General features: G+C 35.6%; 1 protein-coding gene across 1 annotated transcript in view; it reads right to left on the minus strand.

The window, feature by feature from the left end:
- The window catches only part of LOC100594975 (cilia- and flagella-associated protein 47), a 71,904-nt gene that overhangs the window by 24,376 nt on the left and 20,283 nt on the right, over window positions 1-27,245 (minus strand). The window contains exons 4-8 of the mRNA XM_030808416.1: window positions 20,986-21,124; window positions 18,141-18,369; window positions 17,543-17,703; window positions 15,791-15,918; window positions 13,307-13,542 (exon numbers count right to left, since the gene is read on the minus strand). Of these exons, the coding sequence (XP_030664276.1) occupies window positions 13,307-13,542; window positions 15,791-15,918; window positions 17,543-17,703; window positions 18,141-18,369; window positions 20,986-21,124 (893 nt within the window). The remainder of the gene's footprint in view (window positions 1-13,306; window positions 13,543-15,790; window positions 15,919-17,542; window positions 17,704-18,140; window positions 18,370-20,985; window positions 21,125-27,245) is intronic.

The raw sequence follows: 27,245 nt of genomic DNA on the forward strand, positions 1-27,245 counted from the left end.
AGTTTGGAACACTCCAAACGCCTCACTACCAGAGAGATGTACATATTTGTTTTGTCTCACACGATTCAGAGTTCACTCTGTGTGCACAATTCTCTCTCCAGGGTTCTGTCAAATATATAGGTATATATTACTGTGTGTATGCATATATGCAGCAATTTTTTAACTTCTCAGTAACTTGAGGTAGCATTACCATTTAAGGCTAAAAGAAGGCTATTCATAAATAAATGCACAAATAGAAAAATTTAAAAATCACTTGGGAACAAGATATTCAGATGCTATCTGAAAAGTTCTGAAATATTCCTGGGAATCTAGATTGTGACACACATCTGCAGGACTGTGTATGTTCCCAGAAAAGATTTAAGAAAGTTCTCATGTCTCATCTATGGCTGAATTTGAGGCTCTTTACAAGGAAGAATTAAAGACTAGAAAGAGTTGTAAACTACTTGACAGAATATTGCAGACATGCCCCTGCATACTTACTTATACAGAGGTTCTTGATATAGGCTGTGAGACTTATTGACTCAAGGAATTTAAGGGAACCTCTATCTAATCATTAGCTGAACACTAAATTAACTGAGTAGAGACTTTATTGGCTGCACACAATAAAGAAAAAGCTTTCACAGAATTAGTCTAGAGAATCACTAAATAAACAAAACAACAACAAAAAAGCAACAATAAATACTGCGATGCTGATTTCCATAGTTGCCAAATTATATTATGTCAAATGCCCAGTTTTCAACATGAAAAAAATATGAGACACCCAAATAATCAGGAAAGTATGGCCAATACCTAGGAAAGCTGTAGTTCATAATGTCCCTATGGAAATCCAAATGGTGAACTTATTAGACAAACATGATAAGTTAACTATTGCAAATATTTTCAAAGAACTGAAGGGAAACAGGTCAAAAGAATTAAAGGAAGTATGTGAACAATGTCTCACAAGATACACAATTTCAATAAAGTGTGGAAATTAGAAAAAAGAACAAATAAATGCTCTGGAATTGAAGAGTAATGTAACTAAAATTTTAAATTTACGTAAAGGACTCAATAGCAGATTTGAACTGGCAGAAAAACTAACCAATGAAATTGAAGACAAGACATTTGAAATTATTCACATTGAAGAGAGATACATAAGGATGAATAATAGAGAACAGAGTCTCAGAGACTTTGGGGACACCACCAAGCATAGTCACATATGTACGATGGGAGTCTAAAAAGGAGAAGAGAGAAAGAAAAGGTCAGAAAAAATATTTGAAGAAATAATAGATGAAAAGTTCAAAAACTTGACTAAAGACAATCTACATATCAAAGAAACTCAACAAAACCCAAGCAGGGTAAATCAAATGGATCCACACCTAAACACAACAAAGTCAAACTATCAAAAACCAATGACAGAGAATCCTGAAAAACTGCAAGAAGAAAGGTAATCATCACTTGAGAAGGATTCTTGAGAAATGAACAGCTAACTTCTCATTGGAAACACTGAAGGCAAAAAGGCAGTGGAGAGGTGTGTTCCAATATTGAAGGAAAAAGACTGTACATGCAAAATTCTATAACTAGCAAAACTATCATTCAAAACTGAAGTATAAATTAAGACATTTCCAGACAAATATAAATGAAGAGAATGTATCATTAGTAGATTTGCATCACAAAAATATAAAGGAAATTCTTCACAACGAAGTAAAAGGACACTTGATAGTAACTCAAATTCAGACAAGGAAATTAAGAGCACCTACATAGATAAATATAAAAGTATAAATGTACTTTTGTTTGCAATGCTGTCCTGCTCCTATCTGATTTAAAAAGCAATGCATACAGAAATAAGTATTAGAGTATGGATGAGCTTTTAAAGAATAAGCACATATTATTTGTATGACAAGAATAGCACAAAGAGGAGACAAGAACCATAATTTTATTGGAGCAAAGTTTTTGTATACTATACAAATTAAGTTGACATTAACGTGAATGAGACTGCTTTATGTTAAAGATGTTAAATGTAACCCAAAGGGCAGCCACTAAGAATATTAAATGTTTTTAAAGTTTTGTAAAATAAATAATGACGAAATTAAAATGGTATATTATAAAATATCTATTTAGTACAAAATAAAGCAGTAATGAAATAATAGAAAACTAGGAGGATATGTAATTATAGAAAACAAATAGAAAAATAGCAAATGCAAATCCTATGTTACTAGTAATTAACATTACATATAAATGGATTGGCACACATTTACCTATGTAATAAACCTGCACATCCTGCACACATACCCCAGAATTTGAAATAAAAATTAAAATTTTTGAAAAAAGTAAATGGATTTTCTTTACATTTCTTTCCCCCAGCTCTATTAAGGCACAATTAATAATTAAAAATTGTTCGTATACAAATATATAGTAAATATATAGTATTTAATATGTAATTTTGATGTAATTTTGAAACAATTAATTAAAGCTAAATAATATATCCTTACTGTTTTGTGGTGAAAATATTTATACCCTCTTATTAACCATAGTCGCCATTCTGTACAATAGACTCCCAAAACTTATTCATTCTGTCTAACTGAAATTTTGTATTCTGTGATTGACATCTCCTTATTCGCCATCCACTGCCCCTGGCAACCACAATTTTACTATCTGCTTCCATGAGTTCAACTTTAATTCCACATATAAGTGTAGCCACGCAGTATTTGTCTTTCTGAGTATGTCTTATTTCACTTAGCATAACATCCTCGAAGTTCGTCCATGTTTCGCAAATGACAAGATTTCCTTATTTTTTTAAGACTGTATAGTATTCATACACATAAACGCACACACCACATTTTATTTATCCAAGGTGAATGAAATCATCATGTTGAAGAGATATCTTCACTCTCATGTTAACTGCAGCATCATTCTATAGCCAAAATACGCAATCAACCTAAGTGTTCATCAATAGATAAATGGATACACATAAATGGATTAAATTGTGCAGTCAAAAAGCAGAGATTGGTGGAGTAGGCAATAACACATAATCTATATATTTCCCACAAGAGGTACACATTGTATACAAAGATACAAATAGGTTGACAGTGAAAGGATGGCAAAATGATATGTCATATGCAAACAATATCCAAAAGAGAGCAGGGTGCCTATACTAATATAAGACAAAATAGATATTGATAGAAAAAGTTCTACATTGAAAAAAGCATTTTATAATGATAAAAGGGTCAAGACATCAGGAATGTATATTATAACCATATATGTACCTAATAACATCAAAAAACTGACAAAAGTGAAGAAATAGGCAATTCAACTATAATAGTGGGAGACTTTGATACCCCACTTCCAATAATGATTAGAAAAACTAAGCATATGATCAACAAAGAACAGAGAACTGAAAAACATCATAAACCAATTAGACCCAAAATATACCTGTAGAACATTTTACCCAACTACAGTAGAATGCACATTTTTCCAAAGTACACACTCGCACTTTGAATGAAACATTTTAAATATAGACTATGTTAGTCTATGAAATAAGCCTCAATAATTTAAAAGGATTGAAATCTGTGCAGTATGTTTTCCAACCAAAATGCAATGAAATTAAAATGAATAAGAGAAGAAAATGTGAAAAATTCACACATTTTGGAAATTAAGCAATACATGTCTAAATAACCAATAGATCAAAGAATAAAACCACAAGGGGAATTCAACATTATTTTGAGATGAAGAAAAACTAAAACACAACATACCAAAACATATGAAATGCAGAAAAAGCAGTGACAAGACAGAAATTTATGGTTATAAACAAATGTATTTTCTAAAAAGGACTTTAATCAATATTCTAACCATCCACCTTAGGAAATTAAAAAAAAGAACAAAGTAAATTCAAAGTGAGTAGAAGAAAAGGAACAATAAACACAAAAGCAGTAATAAATAATAAAGATAATAGAAAATGTTAGGAAAAAATCAACAGTCCTGAAACTATATCTTCGAAATGATTAACAACACTGAAAAAATTTTAACTAGACTTAATAAGCAAAAAAAGAGATGACTAAACTTTGCTAAAATCAGGAATACAAGAGAGGACATCACTACCAGCTTTACACCAGTAAAAAGAGGTATAAGATTATTTGATCAACAACTGAATACCAACAAATCAGATAACCTAAATGACATGGGCAAATTCTTATGAAGAGAAAGAAAACTGACTCAAGAAAAAATGGATAATATGAATAGCCCCACAACAAATAAAGGGATTGAATTAATAGCCAAAAAATTTCTGACAAAGAAAATCCCAGGACAAAATGGCTTTGGTGGTAAATTCTACCAACCGTTTAAAGAATTAGTGCCAGTCCTTCACAAGCATTTACAAAAAATTTAAAAGAAGAGTGTACTTCTCAATTCATTCTGTGGCACTGGTTTTATTCTGATGCCAAATTCAAAAATATTTTTTAAAAATCTGCATTCCTATGTCCCTTATGAGTATATATGCAAAAATCCTCAATAAAATACTATCAAACTGAAACCAGCAAAATGTAGAAAAGATTATATACTATGTACAGGTATGATTTCAAGTTTAACATCCATATGTCAATGTAATGCACAATCTTAATAGAATAAAGGACAAAACCACATTATCATTTTAATAGACACAGAAATAGTAGTTGACAAAATACACTTCCATAATAGAAACACGCAACAAACTAGGAATAGAAGGGAACTCCCTCAAGTTTATAAAGGCAGTCAATGAAAAACTTACAGCTAACATCAAACTTGGTAAGAAACTAAATGATTTCCCCTTAGATCAGGAGCAAGACAAGATACCCCTTTTGCCTTTGCTCTTTAATATTGTACTAGAGGTTCTAGCTAGGACAAGTAGGTAAGAAAATAAGTTAATAAAATGAATCCAGACTAGAAAGAAAGATGTAAAATGACCTCCATTTACAGGTGACATGATCTTGTATCCCAAAGAATCCAACAAAAAACTACCAGAACTAATAAATGAGTTCAGCAAATTTGCAGAATACAAGGTCAATATGCAGAAAACAAATGCACTTATATATACTAGCAATGAATAATCCAGAAATAAAACTAAGAATTCTATTTCATTTACATAGCATCAAATAAGGATAGAATATTTAGAAATAAATTTTTAAAATAATTGCAAGACTTGTACACTGAATACTATAAACATTATTAAAAGGCATTAAAGAAGACATAAATAAGTGTAAAGACATACAATCTTCTGGATCACAGGATGTAATATTGTTAAAATGGCAATATTCCCTAAATAGATTTACAAATTCAACGTAATTCTTTTCAAAACTCCAGCTGTCTTTTTTTTTTTGCAGAAATTAGCAAGCTAATGTTAAAGTTCATATGTATTTGCAAGCATCTCACAGTAGGCAAAAATGTTCTTTAAAAAGAAAAAATTTAGAAGGCTCATATTTCCCAAATTCAAAAAGCACCATAAACCTGCAGTAATTACAGGCCTGGCACAGTGGCTCACACCTGTAATCCCACCACTTTGGGAGGTTGAGGCGGGCGGATCACTTGAGGTCAGCAGCTCGAGACCAGCCTGGCCAACATGGTGAAGTACCTTGTCTCGGGAAAAAAAAAAAAAAAAAAAAGCTACAGTAATTAATACATTGTAGTATTGACATAGGATAAATACAGATATGCAAAATAGAATTTTTAGTCTAGAAATCCTTATATTCACGTTCAATTGTTTTTTATATATGCGACAACATTCTGTGATAACTTGACATCTCTATGAAAAAGAATACATTTCAACCTCTAAATCATGCCATTTACAAAAAGTAACAAATAGATTTTTTTTTTTTTTTGAGACGGACTCTCGCTCTGTCACCCAGGCTGGAGTGCAGCCTGGGTGCGATCTTGGCTCACTGCAACCTCCGCCTCCCCAGTTCAAGTGATTCTCCTGCCTTAGCCTCCTGAGTAGCTGGGATTACGGGCCCACGCCACCACGCCCAGCTAATATTTGTATTTTTAGTAGAGATGGGGTTTCACCACGTTGGTCAGGCTGCTGTCGAACTCCTGAGCTCGTGATCTGGCTGCCTTGGCCTCCCAAAGTGCTGGGATTACAGGCCTGAGCCACCATGCCCAGCCAACAAACAGATTTAAAAGTTTGAGCTTTTGGCTTAGGATTGACTTGGTGATGCGGGCTCTTTTTTGGTTCCATATGAACTTTAAAATAGCTTTTTCCAATTCTGTGAAGAAAGTCATTGGTAGCTTGATGGGGATGGCATTGAATCTATAAATCACCTTGGGCAGTATGGCCATTTTCACGATATTGATTCTTCCTACCCATGAGCATGGAATGTTCTTCCATTTGTTTGTATCCTCTTTTATTTCATTGAGCAGTGGTTTGTAGTTCTCCTTGAAGAGGTCCTTTGCATCCCTTGTAAGTTGGATTCCCAGGTATTTTATTCTCTTTGAAACAATTGTGAATGGGAGTTCACTCATAATTTGGCTCTCTGTCTGTTATTGGTGTATAAGAATGCTTGTGATTTCTGTACATTGATTTTGTATCCTGAGACTTTGCTGAAGTTGCTTATCAGCTTAAGGAGATTTTCGGCTGAGACAATGGGGTTTTCTAGATATACTATCATGTCATCTGCAAACAGGGACAATTTGACTTCCTCTTTTCCTAATTGAATACCCTTTATTTCCTTCTCCTCCCTGATTGCCCTGGCCAGAACTTCCAACACTATGTTGAATAGGAGTGGTGAGAGAGGGTATCCCTGTCTTGTGCCAGTTTTCAAAGGGAATGCTTCCAGTTTTTGCCCATTCGGTATGATATTGGCTGTGCGTTTGTCATAGATAGCTCTTATTATTTTGAGATACATCCCATCAATACCTAATTTATTGAGAGTTTTTAGCATGAAGCGTTGTTGAATTTTGTCAAAGGCCTTTTCTGCATCTATTGAGATAATCATGTGGTTTTTGTCTTTGGTTCTGTTTATATGCTGGATTGCATTTATTGATTTGCATATGTTGAAACAGCCTTGCATCCCAGGGATGAAGCCCCCTTGATCATGGTGGATAAGCTTTTTGATGTGCTGCTGGATTCAGTTTGCCAGTATTTTATTGAGGATTTTTGCATCACTGTTCATCAAGGATATTGGTCGAAAATTCTCTTTTTTGGTTGTGTCTCTATCCGGCTTTGGTATCAGGATGATGCTGGCCTCACAAAATGAGTTAGGGAGGATTCCCTCTTTTTCTATTGATTGGAATAGTTTCAGAAGGAATGGTACCAGCTCCTCCTTGTACCTCTGGTAGAATTCGGCTGTGAATCCATCTGGTCCTGGACTTTTTTTGGTTGGTAAGCTATTGATTATTGCCACAATTTCAGAGCCTGTTATTGGTCTATTCAGAGATTCAACTTCTTCCTGCTTTAGTCTTAGGAGGGTGTACTTGTCGAGGAATTTATCCATTTCTTCTAGATTTTCTAGTTTATTTGCATAGAGGTGTTTGTAGTATTCTCTGATGGTAGTTTGTATTTCTGTGGAATCGGTGGTGATATCCCCTTTATCATTTTTTATTGCGTCTAATTGATTCTTCTCTCTTTTCTTCTTTATTAGTCTTGCTAGTGGTCTATCAATTTTGTTGATCTTTTCAAAAAACCAGCTCCTGGATTCATTAATTTTTTGAAGGGTTTTTTGTGTCTCTATTTCCTTCAGTTCTGCTCTGATTTTAGTTATTTCTAGCCTTCTGCTAGCTTTTGAATGTGTTTGCTCTGGCTTTTCTAGTTCTTTTAATTGTGATGTTAGGGTGTCAATTTTGGATCTTTCCTGCTTTCTCTTGTGGGCATTTAGTGCTATAAATTTCCCTCTACACACTGCTTTGAATGTGTCCCAGAGATTCTGGTATGTTGTGTCTTTGTTCTCGTTGGTTTCAAAGAACATCTTTATTTCTGCCTTCATTTCATTATGTACCCAGTAGTCATTCAGGAGCAGGTTGTTCAGTTTCCATGTAGTTGAGCAGTTCTGAGTGAGTTTCTTAATCCTGAGTTCTAGTTTGATTGCACTGTGGTCTGAGAGACAGTTTGTTATAATTTCTGTTGTTTTACATTTGCTGAGGAGTGCTTTACTTCCAACTATGTGGTCAATTTTGGAATAGGTGTGGTGTGGTGCTGAAAAAAAATGTATATTCTGTTGATCCTAAGCCAAAAGAACAAAGCCGGAGGTATCACGCTACCTGACTTCAAACTATACTACAAGGCTACAGTAACCAAAACAGCATGGTACTGGTACCAAAACAGAGATATAGATCAATGGAACAGAACAGAGCCCTCAGAAATAATGCTGCATATCTACAACCATCTGATCTTTGACAAACCTGACAAAAACAAGTAATGGGAAAAGGATTCCCTATTTAATAAATGATGCTGGGAAAAATGGCTAGCCATATGTAGAAAGCTGAAACTGGATCCCTTCCTTACACCTGATATAAAAATCAATTCAAGATGGAATAAAGACTTACATGTTAGACCTAAAACCATAAAAACCCTAGAAGAAAATCTAGGCAATACCATTCAGGACATAGGCCTGGGCAAGGACTTCATGTCTAAAACACCAAAAGCAAGGGCAACAAAAGCCAAAATTGACAAATGGGATCTAATTAAACTAAAGAGTTCTGCACAGCAAAAGAAACTACCATCAGAGTGAACAGGCAACCTACACAATGGGAGAAAATTTTCGCAACCTAGTCTTCTGACAAAGGGCTAATATCCAGAATCTACAATGAACTCAAACAAATTTACAAGAAAAAAACAAACAACCCCATCAAAAAGTGGGCAAAGGACATGAACAGACACTTCTCAAAAGAAGACATTTATGCAGCCAAAAAACACATGAAGAAATGCTCATCACTGGCCATCAGAGAAATGCAAATCAAAACCACAATGAGATACCATCTCACACCAGTTAGAATGGCCATCATTAAAAAGTAAGGAAACAACAGGTGCTGGAGAGGATGTGGAGAAATAGGAATACTTTTACACTGTTGGTGCGACTGTGAACTAGTTCAACCATTGTGGAAGTCAGTGTGGCGATTCCTCAGGGATCTAGAACTAGAAATACCATCTGACCCAGCCATCCCATTACTGGGTATATACCCAAAGGATTATAAATCATGCTGCTGTAAAGACACATGCACACATATGTTTATTGCAGCACTATTCACAATAGCAAAGACTTGGAACCAACCTAAATGTCCAACAACGATAGACTGGATTAAGAAAATGTGGCCGGGCGCGGTGGCTCACGCTTGTAATCCCAGCACTTTGGGAGGCCGAGGTGGGGTGATCACGAGGTCAGGAGATCGAGACCACGGTGAAACCCCATCTCTAATAAAAATACAAAAAAATTAGCCAGGCGTGGTGGCGGGCGCCTGTAGTCCCAGCTACTTGGAGAGGCTGAGGCAGGAGAATGGCGTGAACCCGGGAGGCAGAGCTTGCAGTGAGCCGAGATTGCGCCACTGCACTCCAGCCTGGGCAACAGAGCGAGACTCCGTCTCAAAAAAAAAAAAAAAAAAAAAGAAAATGTGGCACATGTACACCATGGAATACTATGCAGCCATAAAAAATGAAGAGTTCATGTCCTTTGTAGGGACATGGATGAAACTGGAAACCATCATTCTCAGCATACTATCGCAAGGACAAAAAACCAAACACTGCATGTTCTCACTCATAGGTGGGAACTGAACAATGAGAACACATGGACACATGAAGGGGAACATCACACTCCGGGGACTGCTGTGGGATGGGGGAAGGGGGGAGGGATAGCATTAGGAGATACACCTAATGTTAAATGATGAGTTAATGGGTGCAACACACCAACATGGCACATGTATACATATGTAACAAACCTGCACATTGTGCACATGTACCCTAAAACTTAAAGTATAATAATAATACTATTTAAAAAATAAAATAAAAAATTAAAAAATTTAAAAAATTAAAAATAAAAAGTAAATAAAAGTTTGAGCTAAAATTCCTACAGAAAAACATGGGAACAAAACTTAATGACCTCAGACAGTATATGACTACTTAGATATGATACTAAATGCATAAGAGACAAAAGAAAAAAATAGATAAATTGAACTTAATGAAAAGTATAACTTTTATCCTTCAAAGGTAACTATCAAGAAAGTGGGAAGACAATCCACAGGATGGAATACAATATTTGTGATTTCTGTATCTGTCAAAGGACTTGTATTGAGAATATATAAAGAACTCTTGCAATTCCATAACAAAAAGACAGCCCAATTTAAAAAATAGTAAAATATATTCTATTAGTTTTCTATTTTGGCAATAAAAAATTACCAAAAAACTTGTTGACTAAAATAACTCAAATTTCTTACCTTACACTTGTCAGAAGTCTAACACAGGATGAAAATCAAGGTGTCAGCAGGACTGTTTATTTCTGGAAACTCTAGCAGAGAATCTGCTTTCTTGCCTTTTCCAGATTCCAGAAGCTATCCCATTCCTCAACTTATGCACCCCACCCCCTTCCACCTTCAGAGCCAGAAATCAGTGGACAGTAAAGTCTTCCATTACTTTGACACTGACATATTTTCTGTCCTCTAATTCCACTTTTAAGGAACCTGAGAGCATATTTAGGGTTCACCTGGATAATCCAGGCTAATTTTCCTATTTTAAGGTGGGTTGATTAATGATCTTAATTTCAAGTTAAACCTGAATTCTGCTTTGCCATAGAACATCACATGCTCATAATTTCTAGAGATTAGGATAGATATATTTTAGGGGGCCAGTATTCTGCCTATCATAGATATGCATAAATATTTCTCCAAAGAAAATATACAAATGGACAATAAGTACATGAAAAGATATTCATCATCATTAGTTACTGGGGATATTTAAATGAAAACCATAAGGACATGCCACTTTGTACCCATTGGGATGGCTATAACAAAAAAAGAAGTACATTAACTAGTGTGGTGGAGGGTATGGGTAAATTGGAATGTTCATTTATTGCTGGTAGGAATATAAAATGGTACGGTCACTCTGGAAAATAGTATGACAGTTTCTTAAAAAGTTAAACATAGGATTTTCATATGACCCCAACAATTCCACTCTTAGGTGTATTTCAACAATATTAAACATCTGTCCAAACAAAAAGTTGTACATGAATGTTTATAGCAGCATTATTCATTATAGCCAAAAGGTGGAAACAACCCAAATGTCCCTCAGTTGATGACTGGATAAACAAAAGGTGGTATATCCATACAAAAAATATAATTTGGCTATAAAAATGAAGCATTAATACATATTACAATGTGCATGAACCTTGAAAATATTATGCTAAATGAAAGAAGCCATACACAAAATGCCTTATATAAATATAATATTTATAGAAAATGACCCCAACTGGAAAACCTACTGACACAGAGAATAGATTAATACTTGCCAGAGGCTGATGAATGAGGAGAAGGGGAATGACTGTTAATGGACATGGAGTTTCTTTTTGGGATGAAGAGAACGTTGTGGAATTAGTGCTGATGTGTGCAGTCTCTGAACATATTAATGTCACCGAATTGTATACTTCAATGTGTGAATTTTATGGTATGTGAATTACATATCAATAAAGTTGTTATTTAAAAAGAATAATCTTATCACACTTCTAAATAGTCAAAGGCCATTTGACCAGTCTGTGCAGGCCACACTTCTCCAGTGTCTACTATACTTCTTACATTCACATTTTTACTAATTTGAAAATTATTAGTGTTGGAAAAATTCATAAATGTAGAGGGCTAAAAATAATATTGGGGAGTTAGCTATTAGATATGCTTTGAAAGGTGCATATGTTACTGGAGAAAAATAATTGAGTTGGTAGGCTTAAGAGACTTGGACTACAGGAAATCTAGGAAGCAGTTAAAAAGAAAACATTTAGTATAAAGTGGCTAACATTTGTTGCTATTCTATGAAAACTGATAACATCTATCCAAATTTGGAGGGACAGAGTCATACTAATGAAGCAGTAAGAGATATAAATAGGAGCTGCATGTATATAAATATGTATACAATAGTTCTTAACTGCAATTGGAAGAAAGCTTCCTTCAATAACTTTATGAACTGCATCACTGCAGTGGAAGAAATATGGTAACATAAGAAACTGGGGAGGAACTGAAAGCACTCATGTTTGCTATATTTAAGGCAGGGTTCAGCAAACGTGTTCTGTAAATTGCCGGACAGTGAATGCTTTCGGTTTCATGGGGCATAGGTTTTCCCACAACCACTCAAGTATGTCTTTTTTTGTTTGTTTGTTTTTTTGAGACGGAGTCTTGCCCTGTCGCCAGGCTGGAGTGTAGTGGTGTGATCTCAGCTCACTGCAACGTCCGCCTCCCAGGTTCAAGCAATTCTCCTGCCTCAGCCTCCCGAGTAGCTGGGACTAGAGGCACGTGCCACCATGCCCGGCTAATTTTCATATTTTTAGTAGAGACGGGGTTTCACCACGTTGGCCAGGATGGTCTCGATCTCTTGACTTATGATCCACCTGCCTCGGCCTCCCAAAGTACTGGGATTACAGGTGTGAGCCACCGCGCCTGGCCAACTCTGTCTTTCTGTATGAAAACAGCCTTAGACAATAGGTGAACAAATAAGAGTCGCTATATTCCAAAAACACTAATTACCAAAACAGGCATCAGGCCATATTTGACCTGTGGACCATCGTCTTTTAACCCATGGTTTAGAGGATATGGGAAAGAGTTACCTTTGCAGCAATTAAAAGAAACACAGCTCCTGACAACCAGAAGCTGACCTAGTGCTCACAGGTATGCCTTGGCGTTCTCTTTTTCTGCTTTGTACCAGCAGTACAAGTTCTAGGCCTGGTAAGTATCACCCGTTTCAAACTTCAAAATTCTACTCAAGCTTCAATGTCTGGCTCATACATTACTCTGCTATGGAGACCTTTCTATCTGGTTAGAAGTAAACATTCTGTTATTTGAGTTTCTATATCACCTTGTTACAACTTTAACATGTTTTATATTCTCCTTAAGCCATACCTACCTGTGCATATGTCTAACATTTTAGAGGAAGTAATTATGTTTTGCATTTCTTTAAATTCCCTGGTGCCAAATGCTTTCACTGGCACATAACAGGCACTTAACAAATCATTATGGATTCTATATGAGTACCAATACAAAAATCTTCATAACTAGGCCACAGAAGAGAAACAATTTATAAACACTGGTAGAACACATGTTGTTTCTAATCCTCTGCATAGCATTTTAGCACACCTTAAAATGTTAGCTGCCATATAAAAGCAAAGAAAAATTATCTTACCACCATACCCCCTCTGTTAATCTCGCCCTTTACAGGATCAATTTCAAAATTTGCAGTTTTTTTAAAGTGGTACGTCACAGGAAGTAATTCGCACTGATTTTTTATGATACACTGAATTTCTGAACGTTCACCCATGAAACAAGGTTTAAAATTAAGAACTGGTCCTGGATCAAACTGTAGTAACACAGGAAGTCCTGTGCCCGTCAGTGCTAATTCCATTTTCTGAAATCGTTCACCTGTAAAAGCAATAATAGCTGTTGAACATAAAAAGCGTTTGGGGAATCCAGAATATATTTGCTTAGTCTATCTGTTATCTGAAAGACCTAATGCAAATTGGGTAGCTCGTTCAATCTTTTCATTCAACACAATTAGTGTCTTCTCTGTGTCACACCTTGCGGATACAGCAGTGAATAAAAGACAACATTCCTGCTCTTACGGACTGTACATTCTAGTGAGGTGATATTGACAATAATCAAACAAATAATGTTATATGTTTACACAGCATTTCATAGAAGATAAGTATTATGCATAAAGGTAAGACAGGTTGAGACAGAGTACAAGGTCTTGGGGATTCTGTTTTATGTAGAGATGTCCAAAAAGGCCTCTCTAATAGGGAGATACTTGAGCCAAGATATAAAGGGAGTCTGGAAAAAAATGTGAAAATCTAGGAAACGTTTATTCCAGGCAGAGAGAACAGCAAGCACAAATACGCTAAGGCAGGAACTTGTCTGTCATGTTCAAACGACTTTAAAGAACAAATGGCTGGAGGAGAAGAGCAGAAAAATGGTGAAAAATTGTCAGATTTTAGATATGTTTTTGAGGGTAAACTTAAGATTTGCTGATACATTGGACACAGAATAGGGAAATGAAGAAGTGATAAAGGAGGACTCTTAAGTTTTTTGCCTTAGCAACCAAAATGATGGAATTGCCATTTCTTGAAACAAGAGACTGAAGGAGGAGCCGGTTGTGGAAAAATCAGGAGTTCTGTTTGCGACATGTTAAGTTGAGATACCTAGTAGGTATTCTTATGGAAATGTCTACTAGACCACTCTGTGTTCAAGCTTACGAGTGAAGATGAAGGAGGAAAGAGTGGACACTTGAGGAGAGAATAAAAGGTGCGTGATATTCATCTCAGATTGTGTAAGAGTGAATGAATGGGTGAATGCAATAGGAATGCCAAACAGCTTAAAGGGCTCACTTGGGATTAGTGATTATAGATACAAAGTGAAACCCCTCAACAAGGTTGTGTGTTTTTCTCCAACACAATCAGATTCCCATGTGCAGACCCAATGTAAGCTGAAAGTTGAATTTCATAGAATTAGAGGCTTTTTACTCCGTCACTGTGGGAGACAGACCAACAGATATAAGTGCACATGAAAAAGAGTAATTAGAATAATGGACAATGGAATAGAAGCTGGGCAAAAATATAAACACGAAGTTTTTGGGAAACTAGAAAGATGATAGCAGAAGAACAATTTTGCAGAGAGAGAGCAGTGTAACTAGAACCAAAGAAAAAGAGTTTGCATTTTTTTCACCAATGCTCTTAGTAGCCAATCTTAGACTCCAAATTACCTTTAAGGCAAACCTAGTAACTCCATCCCTGGCTATTCAAAACTGGATTAATCTGTAAACTTTGTACAAATGTGGAATTCCCATTGCTGTCTAGGATCAGCAGACATAGCTCAATATCACAAAACACAATGTAAATAGTAACAGAACAATCCATTTATGCCCAATGAATACAGTTAAATCCTGCTCAATATCACTTATACTGACATACTCGATTTGCATAAATATCCAGGATGGTGATCTAATCCCTCCTTGGTATAGCTCATTTTCCTGGATTTGATTCCTAACCTTCCTAATTCTCTGTTTTCTCTTTGATATGTCTTGCTAAGCTGAACTCCAAGTCCCATTCCATTTTTTTCCTCACTACAACCAACCTAATATAACTCGAGAATATAAAAACATATAAGGCATATTGACATGTGGCCTGCAAAACATGTGCAATTATCAGTATCCAATAACACTGTCCTGTACCCTACTAACTAGATCTCTAGATCTTGTTTTTTACTGTTCCTATTTGTAGATTCTAAGAGAGCTGAAGGATTAGTAGAGATGGAATGGGTCATTTGTCCCATACCAATCCCTGAGAAAAAACCTAGGCATACATAGAAAAGAAATCCGGGTGTTTTTGTTTGTTTTCTTATTCCTTAAACTCTAGATCATCATGTTTATCTAACATCATTTAAAATTATAAAGTAATCTAACTTCTAACCTGGAAAATTATTATGTCAATGATTGTGAAGTTGACTTCTTAACATGCCACAGATGACACTCTTTAAGGTCTCTTGAACATGTTTGCTTTTTTTTCTATTCAATAATTATATATTTTATTAGATTGTCTCTACAGATATTCATGTTCAAATTTTTAAACAATTTAAATGGCTATGGATTTTATAATTTTGTTAATTTCACACTTACTTTTGATGGTTTTATAGTCATCATCTCTCAAAAATCCATCTTTACTTCCTACGGACTCAAATCTCAAAAAGAGAGCATAGTCCTGCCTGTATGAAGGTCCAATATCCTTTTTACTATCAGCCATTAGCCTGTAAAAAAATTACAATGAGTTATTTTTAAAGCAAAGGTGATATACTTTATCACCTTGTAAGACGAAGTATCAATCCAATCTTTAAATCTATGAAAGCAAAGGAATGTTAAGGAATGAAAATACAACTGTAATCCATTATCCAAATTTATTGCACAGCCAGAGAGATTTGCCAAAAGAAGGCTACAGAGTATAAAGCTGAGAAAAATGAGTTCGTGCCAACATCGCCAAGGCAAGAGTAATTTAAATATACCAAGTTATCAAGGTCTAGCTCAAATGCCACTTTCTCTGCAAAGAATTTTCTTTCCAGGCAAAATTCATCTCTAACTAAGGACTCTGATTAATTCTTTACAATAGTCCATCTTACTCTTGGGCATAATAAAAAACATTTGTTACAAATTTGTCTTCCCCAATATACTAAGCGCATATTGCCAGCCATGCTCTTATTGTGGACAAGTAATTTGGAGAACAAGAATTGCTGACAGTTAAATTTTGAGGAGAAAAGGAAAGGAAGGCTAGGAAGAAGGGAAATAGGAGCAAAGGCAGAGATGGTTTATGTCATAGGTCTGCCATTGGCTATTTTTACCTGCCTTACTTAGAGGTCAGCTCTCTAGTAGTGCAAACCCAATTACATTTACAAAAGACTGACACATAATATTAAATATAAATACAAATAGTGTGGTCAGAACACATTTAACTAAGACTTCAAATCATACATATACCTATGATTCTATGCTAGACTCTCAAGTTAACATACTGCCATGAAAAAGAATACGATATTTGAAATTTCAAAGATTGTGTATTAAACAGAATCTTACAGATTCACCAAAGAAACTACTTGTATGAAGGTATCATTAATAAGGCAATTGTGGATTTACATATAGAACAATTACTTGATTTATTAACCTCTTTAAGTTAAAGCAAGCTCAGTCGTCAACAGGCAACCCTGTTCCACAAAAAAGAAGTACATTAAACATTACCCTCTCACAAACAAGGGAAAATATTCTTGCAATTGAATCAGTTCACACATATTACAACCTATCAAGGTGTCACTGAAATTGCTATTCTATATTTAAAACAGCACGTTCTTCAAATTTAATAACAAAACAAAGTTCATGGAATTATGAAAAATGTACTCTGGCTCAAGTGCTAAAAGTCTGTATGAATTTCAGCAAACAAGTTTGGCTGGATCCCTGGAAGGTGCTATAGGTTTAATACTTAGGATAGTCAGCAATAATTTTGCCCTGCCAGAAGCATTGCATCCTCTTTGGAGGGACCTACGACATGCTGCATACACCCGACTATTCATGGGGACAACAAAGTCTTGACTGCACAAACAGTTTGGGGCCACACTCCAAAACAACTCAAAACTTGCACTTCCACCACCCCATTTCCACAAGGTCTAGGGAGATTTTTAACTTTACATGAAGTATTTAGAACCACATTTAGAATTATCAGAAATATTACTAACCATGTTAGAAACATCTAGAACCATGACAAGAAAAATCTGATTTGTGCCTTCTGGCAAGTTTTACTATTACAGTATTAAAGTGAATCTGATTAAAGTGTGGTTAATATACTTTCCATTAATACTTAACATTACAATGAAATTAATTTTTGCTTACTTTGGGGTGAAACAAAATGTAATTACAGTCTTTTGATAAGGTTGTAAAGTCCCTTCATTAGGAAGACAGGAGATAATGGGAGTAGTATCCATGTTCTTTATTTTTCTTGTGTAGGTGAGATTATTTAAAGCAATATCTGTTCTTTGTCGAGTATCTGTACCCTGTAATATAAAGTCAAATATAAAAGAGTATTAAGGCAAAACACAAAAAATTTTTTTGAGGAGGTTACAAAATAATTATTGAAATTCCAGAAGCTAGGAAATAGCAAATATCTATCTTTAAAGTCACATAAATTTGACCAAGGCACATCATACAATTTGAAAAAGGATTAAAAAATTGATGAGAACAGAAATACCTTCAATTAGCCACTGATCTATAAGAAGCACTTGTCTGGTTTACTTCAGATATATATTACTATAAATGTTAGCTTAATTTCTGAATTTTTTGAGGTTGCTATTGGATACACATGAAATCAAATCTCTCTGCCCATGTTAAAAGATATTTTGAATAATTAAAAAGCTTGTTGGTTATTAGTAGATTCAACACAATTTCTTTTAAATCATAATACCTGATATCCCCTGTCACACCATTTACTTACCAATTCTTCTCCCACGGCATCATCTTGCATTATGGCCACCCAATTTACGGGCTCTGGGCTATTATTATATATACGTGCATGTCTAATTTTTGATGATCCGAAGAAAACAGGACCAAAGTGTATGCATTCCAGCCTTCTGTCACTACTCATGTTTAATAATTCAATAATCTGCTCAACCACATGAGCTTTGATACTCAAGAGCATCTCAGGTTGACCCTGCAAAATCACTCTACAGGATGATAAAATATGCACAGACATACATATTTTAATTAGAATTCTATATACTTTGTTTTTCTCCCACACATTTCAATAAACAGAAACTTTATAGAATCACATTATCATTAAAATTCAGTAGCCTAAGAGTAGTTCCTTTCACATACATACCAGAGGTTATCAGGTTCTTCTGTACATCTGAATCTACAAAATGGAATGGCATATGTGCAGCCTAATTCACTGTCTTCAGGAAACAATAAAGTTGTAAAACAATCTCATGAATTGAACCCAGAAAAAACTCAATGGCATATTCATATTACCAATTATTTAAATGATTTGTATGGTTACCTCTAGCTCTCCAATTCTGAAATTCTTTTCTAATTCTTCTCATCTCCCAAGTCCAACAGCTTATCTTATCCCCATCCTTACACCTCAATTCCTTACAATCTAACATATCTCAGTAAAACCCACTGCTGCCTGGGTGTGATCTCACACCTGTAATCCTAGCACTGTGGGCAGCCAAGGAGGAAGGATTGCTTGAGTCCAGGAGTTTGAGATGAGCCTAGGCAACACAGTGAGACCCTATCTCTACAACAACAACAACAACAACAACAACAACAAAACTTTAAATAGCCAGGGATGGTGACACACACCTTAAGGTCCAGCTACTCTGGAGGCTGAGGTAGGGGAATTGCTGGAGCCCGGGAGGTCGTGGCTGCAGTGAGCCATGATTGCACCACTGCATTCCAGTCAGGGTGACAGAAAGAGACCCCATCTCAAAACCAAAACGAAACAAAAATCCCACTTCTTTGCTGAAATAAATATTTCCCCATTAAACTTCACTTCTCAGATGAATTTCAATTCTCTTTGGGAACTGCTCTTTCATTTTTATCCCACTCTGGCATAAATGCAATCTTTCAATTTAGGCCCATCAGATACCACAGATAACTGACTACTCCATGACGATCACCTAAGCCCTTATCTTACACTATACCCTATAACATTGGGCATTGAATTGCTCCTCCCTTAGCTTCCTTGACACCATAATTTCAAGGTTTTCTTTTAACTCACTCAGGCCCCACCTTCTCACTCTTCTAAGACTGGGACCTTTTTTAAACTTGATGAATAGTTAACATGAATAGTAGTGTTTTTTCTCTTACTCTTTCTCACTCTACTCTCCTTCTCAAAGTTCTTCTTAACACTTCTGTTTCTTCTACCTCTTATACACTGCTGATTTTCAACCCTATACAGGCCGAGTATTCCTAATATGAAATCCATAATGCTCCAAAATCCCAAACTTTTTGAATGCTGATATAAAACTCAAAGGCAATGCTTATTGGAGCATGTCAGATTTCAGATTTTTAGATCAGGGATACTAAACTAGTAAGTATAATGCAAATATTCCAAAATCCAATCAAAATTGAAATCTAAAACACTTCTGATCTCAAGTATTTTGAGTAAGGAACACTCAACTTGTACATCTAAATCAAATTTCTTTCTGGGACTCAAGATAATAAGCCCCAGCCAGCTCCACCAGGAATCTGAAAAGTAAAACCATTCCAACGTATCAAAACTGAATTTGAGATCTTCTCCCATAACCCTGTTCCACCTTTTATCTTCCTTTGCTACAATCAGTCAGTCTTCTCAGTTGACCTTATCTCAGACCTTTATCATTTTCCTCTTGCTTTTCTAGTCAAGCTTCTCACTCCACATTTGTACTCCCTGGTCTGTTTTGCACACTGCCAGTAGCATGACCTTTCTAAAATACAAACTAGTCATGACACTCTCGTCTTAAAACCCTCCTAAGACTTCACAGCCTTCACAATAAAACCCAAGCTCCTATCAGGGTTCACACCTGTTTATCACATATTTATGACTGTGACCTTCAGTGAAAAAAAAGTATTTTACATTCCAATGCCGCAACATACACACACTCCACAGATGCATTCTGATATTTTTAAGTCGTTTGTTAAAAATACTGGTGATGGCCCATTATATTGATTGCACATTCTAGCAATGAATTAAAACATACCGCACAAAAATGCTGGACTACAAAGCCCTTCAAACTAGATAATCCATTTGGTTTTTCTGGTCTTGTCTCCTGTCACTCCCCACCTCCATCTTCTTAATTCTACATTGCCAAAGATCCCTTGGTGTGCAATACTGTCTTTTTGCCTCTAGGATTTCCAGTATGTTACTTGCTCTGACTGAAATCCCTCCTCTATGTTACTCCCATCACTAACTCCCACCGCCCCTACACACACACACACACACACATGCACACACACACATACACACACCAAATCACATCACTGCTCTTTGCCTGGCTAATTACTATTCACCAATAAGTATTTGATTCAACTATCACCTTGTTAGTGGAGCCCTTCCCTGGTCCACTCTCTCACCTCAATGAAATTCAAAACAGAAGATCCTGTTATGTGTACCCATATGCCATCCTCTAGTTCTTCCCACTTCCTAAAAACCTGCTGCTTGGCAAATAGTAGAGACTGAATGAACAATGCTGAATGGAAGAACAAAGGAGCTAACATACAATCAAAGTCACATCTGCAGGGTTAAACAGGAAAGCATTGAGATCCATACTATAACTTTTAGAACCACAGTATATACTCACATTGCCTCTTCATCTACAATTCTTGGCTGGTCTGCACAGAAATCTACTTTAATAACCATTGATGACTTAGCATCAACAATACCACTAGTTGGAAAAATGAGGATGGGTAACTGGCCGTGGTATTCTGCCTTAAATATGCCTACAGGGAATAAGAGCAGTTGATTTACATCTGGACCCTTACAATGTTGCACGCACACTCTCAGTAGGGGACCAACATACTTTACCAAGTAGACCAAGCTTGCCTAACCCATGGCCCATGGGCCACATGCAGCCCAGGATGGCTTTGAATGCAGCCCAACACAAATTCATAAACTTTCTTACAACATTATGAGATTTTTTGAGATATTTTAAGCTCATCAACTATCGTTAGTGTTAGTGTATTTGATGTATGGCCCAAAACAATTCTTCTTCCAATGTAGCTCACGTAAGCCAAAAGATTGAATACCCCTGGAGCAGATGGTCTACAGTGTACCAAGAATTAAAGCTTTAATTATAAGTCCAATCTCTGAGGTCACCCAACAAATATGATCCTGTTGTTAGAATTCAACTCTCACCAATAGTTAAAATTATCTGCTTACTACGTTCAGACACTTATGTTAAGAGCTCTGCATAGGTTATTTAATTTCCATAAATAATCTATGATATAATATTTTCAATCATTACCTCCATTTTACAAGTAACAAAATAGAAGCTTTGAAATGATGAATGACTTGTTCAAAGTCACACAACTACTGTGGTAGATTAGCTTGTTGACCACAATTCTCCTTTTTCCACATTTGTATCTTTACCCTATTGTTCCAGAGTTTCTCACTGCAGGTCGGTGGGTCAGCTGGGTGACTCTGCTCCACATTTGCTCACTCTAGGGCATGGGCCAAAAGGACAGCAATTACTCAGGATAAAACACTTCCCACCTCCCACGGTAGAAGTGCATCTAGGTTGGAACTGGCATGCTATCAATTACACCCACATGTTATTAGCCAAAGCAAATTACATGATCAAGCCCCTTAACTTTGGGAAGTGTTTCTCCTGAGTAACTGCTGTCCTTTTGGCCCATGCCCTGGAATGAGCAAATGTGGAGCAGAGCCACCCAGCTGACCCACAGACCTGCAGTGAGAAACAGAACAGGCCCAGCTGCTTCAGCTTGAGGCAGAGCACCCAGATGAGCCCAGCCTAGATCAGTCAAGTTCCAGCCAATCTGCATACCCATGACCACATGACCAATTAAAAAATAACTGCAGTTTGAAGATATTTTAGGGTGGTTTGTTATATAGCAATAACTACTACAGTTAGTAACTAACTAATGAAGATGAGATTTTCACTTGGATATTGCCGACCACAGGTTCATACTTATAGTTATTACCATTCCCCAGGAGATGAATTTATCCAGTTCACACAGGGTAAGGGCAAAGGGGATTGGTTTCTGAAATCAAATGGCATATGAGAAGGAAGGTACAAAGATTCTTATTCTGAAAGCAGAAATGGTTCATAATTTATGGTAATGCTTTGTGCCTATATTAGAGCACGTGGTTCTTGAAATCAGATACAATCTCTTTCTCATGTCTGTGGTCACAGCACCCCACACACTGCTTAGCACTAAGCAGTACTTAAAATATGGCCAACAAATAGAAGCAGCCAATCACTAGTGCCTTTATTATAATTATAACACAAATGAGCATGGTGCCGAAATAAATAGTTTGGCAAATTCTGAAATCACCAGTCTTAAATCACATCTGATGATATTTTCCAAATGTATTCATTTAATTTAGGAAAACAAAATGTTAGCACAACAAAAGTAATGAAAATTTTAAAAAGACAATATTTGAAAATGCAAAGTAACAAAATTGGTCAATTCAATCATTTCATAGATGTGCTAATAGCATAATATTTGAAGTTAATTTTCTATCATAAAATAAATCAAAAATATATAAAATTATATCCATTTCAAATAAATAGGTATTATTGACTCCATTCTATAAGAAAAAAAAGGTATATAAATTCAGTTAAGGCTCAGTCAGTGAAAGTTTCCCATATTGTAACCACTTAGACATAATTTGACAAGAGTTTAAGTGAATATTTCAAAATCTTATTCAGAAGCAACACAAAATACAAAAGAATAGTTTAATTTTCTAAATATGTTTAAATTGCAGGTATGTCAACATTACTATGTCTTATTTAACTTTAATACAAAAACCATTTGTTTGGCTTTTTAAATTGCTAACAACAGAAGCAAGAATATCATCCTAAGAGAAGAGAGTTATTGAAAAAAAGAATGTTGGCCAGGTGCGGTAGCTCATGCTTGTAATCCCAGCACTTTGGAAGACCGAGGTGGGAGGATCACTTGAGGTCAGGAGTTCAAGACCAGCCTGCTCAACATAGTGAAACCCCATCTCTACTGAAAATACAAAAATTAGCCGGGCATGGTGGTGCACACCTGTAATCCCAGCTACCAGAGAATTGGTTGTGCCTGGAAGGCAGAGGTTGCAGTGAGCCAAGATCATGCCACTGCACTCCAGCCTGGGTGACACAGCGAGACTGTCTCAAAAAAAAATAAATAAATAAAAAAGAAGAAGAAGAAAAAAGAATGTTACAAATGGAATATTTGTGATCAAATTTTCATTTCTTCTCAGATAGCACTGGCTAATGTGTGGGAAATAAACTAAAAGGAAGTAACATCAGGAAAATAATTTCGGTTAATGTAGTTATTCAGCAGGGGAAGATAATGGCTTTTTGTAAAAAATTGGCATCAGGCAGAGAAAAGTAGGATTACTGGCTTAATTATAAAGTGAACAGATAAGATTTACTAATTGACTAAGGGGGTAGGAAGTGAAAAAGAGAGAGGTGTTGAAAATTTTGCCAAGTTTTGGAACTGTCCAAATACATAGTGGTAACATTAATTGACAAAGAAAAAAGAATTATTGGGGGAAGCTGTTAAGTTTGAGAAAACTGAAGGATACCCAAAGGATTGTATAGATCTAGGAGTAGTCAGTGAAGTAAAAGGAAGGGAAGTGATGGTCCAAGGAGAGTGCCTTGACTGAAGAAACATAAGAGTCTATGGCAAACCTTAGGAAACATTCACATTTAATATACCACAAAAAGGAACACCAGTCTAGGAAAGAGAACTGAAGAGGGCAGAGGTGGTAGAAAAATAATAATTATAACATAAATAGCTAATATTTACTGAAAAGTTATATATGCCAGAGAGAGTGCTAAGCATTTTATTAATCATCACCACCATTAGAGGAGGAAGGTACTATCCTTATCTCTAATGTGTAAGTCAGACAATGGATGTTTTGGAAGCGCAAATTCCTTACTCAGGGCCTCCCAGATAGTAAATGATGCAACTAAGATTTGGGCTCTATTCAACCTCACTTCAGGACCTGAGTTATTAATTAGTATTCTATATAAGAGAGTGAGTTGTCACAGAAGCCAAAGGGCTTTGAATTGTTTTTGTTTTGTTTTCCCAAGAAAGTGGCAGTGGCCAACTATGTCAACTTTTGCCAATAAGCCATGTAAAACAGACCTATAGACTTGCCCACTGATAAGGCTTAGTGGGGGCACATAAAACATAAGGTTACCCACAGCTACAGCTGAGATGAGGGGTCCCTCACACTAATCTGTGTGATTTTTGAATCTGGATTGTTCTATCTTCTCTAGAGAAGCAAATTAGACACTAAGTGGTGCAGTATACATGGTTACACTGTCTATACTCCTTGAAAAAAATTTTAGGAACTGCTAAGCAGATTCTTGCCTCAGAGTATCTGTAAGATCAAGCCAGGGTAACCAGAGTCTGTAGTTCTATAGAATGTTATTAAAAATCAATTGTCATGTACCCCAGGCTATTGCTATTTCTTATGATTTTTTAAAATTCCCTTGGTTCTAAGCACACTAAATATGTATGAGGCTCCACATGTTTCCAAATGACTAATTTTTAGAGACTCTTCAGAATGCTCATATGGATTTAACAGGTTCCTTCTGGGTTTAATCATCTTTCATTAAAAGCTTCATAGTTCTGTAGTGAAACTCCAAGAAATCACTAAACCAAATAAATTATGATTATGTTAAAATATATAATCCTATAAATTAGGGTTATGTTACAAATGAAGAATATATGGAGATCCCATGGCATCAGTTTCCAAAAAAAAAAATGAAGACAAGAATTATGCACTGAGAATAAGTAGGGGGTGCTTTTGTGAGTTACGAAGGAAGATCCCCAGGACCACTTTTGGGTTTGGTACAATTTGACAAATTTCCTGGTTTACAGTTGATTCCAGGATATTTTAGACAATGAAGTAGAGAAATGATGCTGCTGATTAGGGGGAAAAGCACAGTGGGCCTTAACAGCAAATGAAAGGTCATATGTTTTGGACAAAGTAGACCAAATAGGCCTAAAGGATGATAAGTTCTGAGGTAGATGTTCAAACTCAGAAATGATGTGTAAGGCTCTCACTTAGGAATTTGAAAGGCTGTTCTATGTTATAATACTGTAGTAGAAAAAGTCTACTCAACATTCTCCATGATGTACTTATTTCACATTGGATGCCCGTATCAAAGCATCTCATGTACTCCATAAATATATACACCTACCATGTGCCCACAAACATTTTAAAAAATAATAAATAAATAAGTATGCTCACATTAAGGAAGAAAGGATTTCAAGTCAAGGCATGCTAAATTAATAATTTCCTTTTCTAATCTTCAGTGATAAAAGCTGGGAAACAATAGTGGTATTATCAAACCATAAAATCATAAAAGTAAATATGGAATTTAGTAACCTACAAAGTACTAACATTAGAGACACCATAAAGAATGGACTATGTCTTCAGAAAGAAAAGATAAGCTCTACTTTGTACAGTCAGGGGTAAATTCAGGAGCCATTTCTATAAAGGATAAGGAAACAAAAGTTATTCAACAACATATGGCTAGATCCATGGATGTTTACTCCATAAGAAGCTATTAAAATAAATCATCAAGGAGTTGTTACATACAAAAACTTTGGGGGTCTATAAAAACAAAGGTTATAACTGCAGTGATACTACCAGAGAGAGAAAACACAAAGATGTACAAATGTTAAATCTGTCAAATGTTGAGTTTTAAATATCCTATTCGTATACATACAAATTTGTAAGCATTTGAACTTTGACTCTAAACCTACAAAAAATTCACCATATAAAATGTCTTTCAAAAATGTTATTAAAATCAACTTTGATGGCTGAATCTATTTTCAGAATGTTTTTCTTCATGAATATACATTGCTATTATCATGAACATGTATATATTTTGCTTGTAGATGGTAAGGACTTTATGACACTTTATAGGCACTAGCTACTCTGAATGTAATATACACTATCAATTTTGATAATAGTAGAAAAAATAATCTGATTTGACTCCAAGCATGTGGGATAAAGTCAACACTAAGAAAATGTAATTCATTGATAACAATTTGTTTCAGTTTGTAAGGTAATAGCCATTAACATTTCACAGTACTAAATTATAATAAACCCAAGCAAGTTATTACAAATACTATATACATATAAAATACTAACATAATCCTAATAGCCAATGTGCATTATTTTTCCTAAAACATTATGTATTCTGGTCCGCAGCTTAATTGTACTTATTCTAATTTATTGAGTAAAATTATATTAAATATTCAATGAAAAGTAAAACCATATTTCTTTTTTACTTATAGAGAGCTTTCATACGAAATAAAACTAAAATTTGGTGAGATTTTAGAAGAAAAAGGGAATATATTATTGCTATCAAAACATTGAAGGTTATTGAATAGACAACAGTTAAAAGAAATTCTGGAAAGTAAAATAATACAAATAAAAATACCTTAATTAAATATCAGTGCTCTAAAATATAACTAGAGAGTCTAAAGGATCATATTGCCCATATCACTTCCTGCAAGAGACTTCCTCCTTAACACTCGAGTCAGGCCACAAACGAGCCTAATTCTATAATCCCACAGGCGTCAGACACACACTCATTTAAAAACCAAAGCATAGAAAGTGAGATGAGTAACATCCAATGTGGAACAGTTATGAGTTTTATTCCTTTGTATCCTAAGAATAAATCAGTAAACTGACAGACTGCCTTTGTCTTCATAATTCCCAATGCTCAATCAGGTGGCCCCAGAGAGCACTCTCAGTTAGTGGAACAGAAGCTTGGATTTAAGACGTACTTTATATATTCAACGAACAGTCTCAGATAGAAATACCCTCCCTGTCTGGAGCTAGTCCTCATTTTAGATTGGGAGA

Source organism: Nomascus leucogenys, unplaced genomic scaffold, assembly GCF_006542625.1.
Source record: "Nomascus leucogenys isolate Asia unplaced genomic scaffold, Asia_NLE_v1 Super-Scaffold_664, whole genome shotgun sequence".
In the NCBI taxonomy this organism is placed as follows: domain Eukaryota; kingdom Metazoa; phylum Chordata; class Mammalia; order Primates; family Hylobatidae; genus Nomascus; species Nomascus leucogenys.